The following is a 3,616-nucleotide window of genomic DNA, read 5'->3' as shown; positions in this document are numbered from 1 at the left end:
AGGAAGAAAGACTCAACAGAGATCAATCCTAGCACTCACTTCTGTTGTTTTCTAACACAGTTATCATCTGTCACATTGTTCCTGTGTGTTTGTCTTTTACTTGTAATTCCTGAATTAAAGGTTGAACATATTAATCTAATTTCCACTTATTAGATTGCTAACAACTTGGCTATTTGTTAGGTTCATTAATTGTAGGTTAGTAGTTGGTTTCCTGGATTTTAGCTCAGCTATTGAATCCCTGAAGAATAGCCTGAGAAAAATACTGAACCTGAAAACCAAACATCCTACACTTTAGCACCTGCTATTGGGAATGAATGTCACGACCTTCTGTTCGACATCCAGAACAAATGTTGATTCTGTTATGTTCCTGGAAACGTATTGTGCTAAGTTAGCAGTACTGTAAGAGACCAACTAGTCTCTACTTCATAATCAGCCTTCAGTATCAACTGTCAAAACATCCAGTTTGACAGTTTCACAATGATCCTTCAGCCAGGTCTGTTATCCTTGAATAGAACAGACTTAAATAAATACTGAACTAAAATAAACCTGTTTGTTATTCAGTATACGCTGTCACAGATGAATGTTACAACATTCTGATAGACATTCAAACAGAAGGCTATATACCAGGTCTGTTATCAGCTTGATAAGCTGACTGGAATACCTGCTGAGTTATGACAGTAATAAACACATGCAGAAGGATAACAAACACAGGAAATTGTTAACCCAGTTCAGTCCAACATGACCTACATCTGGGGGCTACCAAGCCAGTAAGAAGATCCACTATTAGCAGTATTAATTCAGAGTTAAACTCACCCGTTTACAACTCTTCACTTAATCCCTACCCAATGCAATTTATACCTAGGAACTCCCAGATAGAAACCTCCAGTTTCCATTCCTATCACTACAAATACAATGTAATGTTAACTCACCTTGAACTTGCTTCACAACTTCATTCAAGAACAAAATCACTCTTGCCTACAGGCTTTGAGTTACAAAAACTCTCAGCTTTTACCATTGAGAAACACATGATAACCTTCCCACAGGTTGGGAGGTTTACCTCACACACACCCCTAAATTTTCATTCTAAGAGGCTTACCAATACTAGGTTACAATGTGCTATTTATAACCTAATCACCCAACTGGATTTGGGCCTTCAGAAATCGCAGCAGACTTGTTCTTTGCTGTTACAACTTCAGCAGAAAAATTCTGCTACAAACAAGGTCTTCAATCCTAGAATCTCTCCATATATATCTCCATATTTTGAGCCTATATATCTTCTGATTGAGTCTTCAAGACCTCCACATGGGAGTTAGGATATTCACCAAATATCCTTACTAATCCCAGAATAAATACTGAATTAATTAATTCAGTTTTCTACACATGTACGATGTCACAGGCATGATGTCGTGACATCGTACATGACATGTTGGTCCAGATGTTGAACTTCTTCAACCCAACATATTAAAACAACAGAGATGATTACATTATTTGTTTTACAAAATTAATGTCAATCCTAAGGAATTAACATATATGTTCTAAATGATTATGAATATTTAGTATTCACATTTCAATTCAGCTACAATTATGATATTTAATCAATCCTTATTACATGGTAATGTTAGACTCCTACAAGACCCACACATAAAGCTGGTAAAGGGATTTCAAGACGCATCGAGTCGGTTGCATCTCAAAAAGAGGTACAAATATATATACCCATTGAATTATATACGCAACGATTCTGTTGCATCACAAAAAGTCATGATTTAATTTATATGAATTTTTAGGTTCCCGGTCGAAAGTTGAAAAAAGCTGGTAACGATATTCCAACGACGTCCGGGACAAAATCTCAAATTATGATGCGTCTTGAGAAAATGGTGGAAGAGTCCGATATTATGCACAGCGCCATCCGTAGTGTAGATTTTGATGAAGGTGTTTTCGGATTTGCTCATTCCGAAATAATTGCAAAGGAGGACATGCAACAACTTTTTGAACACGAAGAATTGGGCATCGCTATCATTCATACATACATATGGTACTCCGATCAATCTATTATTTACTTAGTTGAACAATTTATTTACACATTTCAATGAGTAGTCTAATGTTTATTATGTTTCTATTTAAGGTATATGTATGTAACATTGATGCGGGGAACTGAATTGTGTAACCGATTCAATTTTATTGCTGCTTCCCGTATCAACACAACGTTTATAACGAAAAATCCAACATCCGTAAAGAATGAACTAGTCGATAGATTCATGGTGGCCGACGATAATACTACACCCAGTTTGTATTTTTTACCGTTTAATTCTGGCAACGGGTTAGATTTTCTTTCTAATAATTTCATTCTAATCTATGTATATCTTTTACGTAGAAAATTTTCATGCATCTAAATTTTTGTTTTATTTTACAGTGGTCACTGGGTGTTGGTTGCTATGGATCTTTCGAGACTAATGGTGTATTATCTCGATTCGTTATCGGGTGATTGGAGTAAATATCCGAGTATGAAGAAGACGGTTGACGCGTAAGTGAAATTCTCCTAAATATTCGTGTGTATTTGTATATTTAATTATGTCTGTCAGATTGATCTCAATATACGTTTTTATTTTGTTAGGGCAATACTAAAATTTAGATCGAAAAAGAATTACCGTAATAGGAAGGACATTACCTGGATCAGAGTTCAGGTATATATTAAGTATCTTATTTTTGCTTATAATAGTGTTTGTTTTTTTGCTTATAATAGTGTTTGTAAGAAATTAACTATATATATATTGTTTGTTTTTCTGTGTAGTGTCCTCAGCAAAACAATTCGGTCGATTGCGGATTTTTTGTATTGAGATTTATGAGAGATATCATTGCGTTGAATCGTATAGACATCCCAAAAATGGTATGGAATAATAACTTAGGGTTTATTTTAATATTATCGGATATTTCATCTAATTTGTTACTAAATCATGAATATGTTTTATTCTCTTAATTGTAGTACTTTGAGGAATACAAATCTTACTCAAGAGCTCATTTGGATGAAATGAAGGATGAATTGTGTCAATTCATTGTTGATCAAAAAATCATATAGCTAGGTTGTATATTGTTGTACATATATGTATGGAATGTTGTTGTTGTATGCTGTTGTTGTATATATGTTGTATATTGTTGTTGTACTTTTACTAAATCATGAATATGTTGTTGTATATTGTTGATCAAAGAATCATATATTAATGTTGTATATATGGAGGATTAATGTTGTATATAAATGGATTCATGTTGTATATATCAATGGATTAATGGTGTATAACATTGGATTAAAGGATGAAATCAATATGAATTTTACACTTTTGCAGCATGCGAACAGGTTACCAATTAAATATCCACTGTTTTTCAAACAAATTTTTTTAAAATAACTAACACTTTAGAGGGCGCTTTCTGTAGGAAACGCCCTCTAAACACTTTACATTGACAACTTTAGAGGGCGCTTTGTCCAGAAAGCGCCCTCTAAACACTTTACATTGACAACTTTAGAGGGCGCTTTTTCCAGAAAGCGCCTTCTAAGGTGTCCCTTTATGGACCACTCCAGAAGGCGCTTTTTTCTGAAAGCGCACTATAATGTGGCCCTTAAAGG

General features: G+C 34.3%; 1 protein-coding gene across 1 annotated transcript; it reads left to right on the top strand.

The window, feature by feature from the left end:
- The first annotated feature begins 2,176 nt into the window (after window positions 1–2,176).
- On the top strand, window positions 2,177–2,975 carry LOC127100456 (ubiquitin-like-specific protease 1). Its single transcript, XM_051037658.1, has 4 exons — window positions 2,177–2,317; window positions 2,411–2,521; window positions 2,612–2,681; window positions 2,789–2,975. The coding sequence occupies exons 1-4, from the start codon at window positions 2,256–2,258 to the stop codon at window positions 2,972–2,974; spliced, it is 429 nt and encodes a 142-aa protein (XP_050893615.1). The 5' UTR covers window positions 2,177–2,255; the 3' UTR covers window position 2,975.
- The last annotated feature ends 641 nt before the right edge of the window (window positions 2,976–3,616 follow it).

Source organism: Lathyrus oleraceus, chromosome 7, assembly GCF_024323335.1.
Source record: "Lathyrus oleraceus cultivar Zhongwan6 chromosome 7, CAAS_Psat_ZW6_1.0, whole genome shotgun sequence".
NCBI classification, from domain to species: Eukaryota; Viridiplantae; Streptophyta; class Magnoliopsida; order Fabales; family Fabaceae; genus Lathyrus; species Lathyrus oleraceus.
This window is presented reverse-complemented; position numbering and strand designations above follow the sequence as displayed.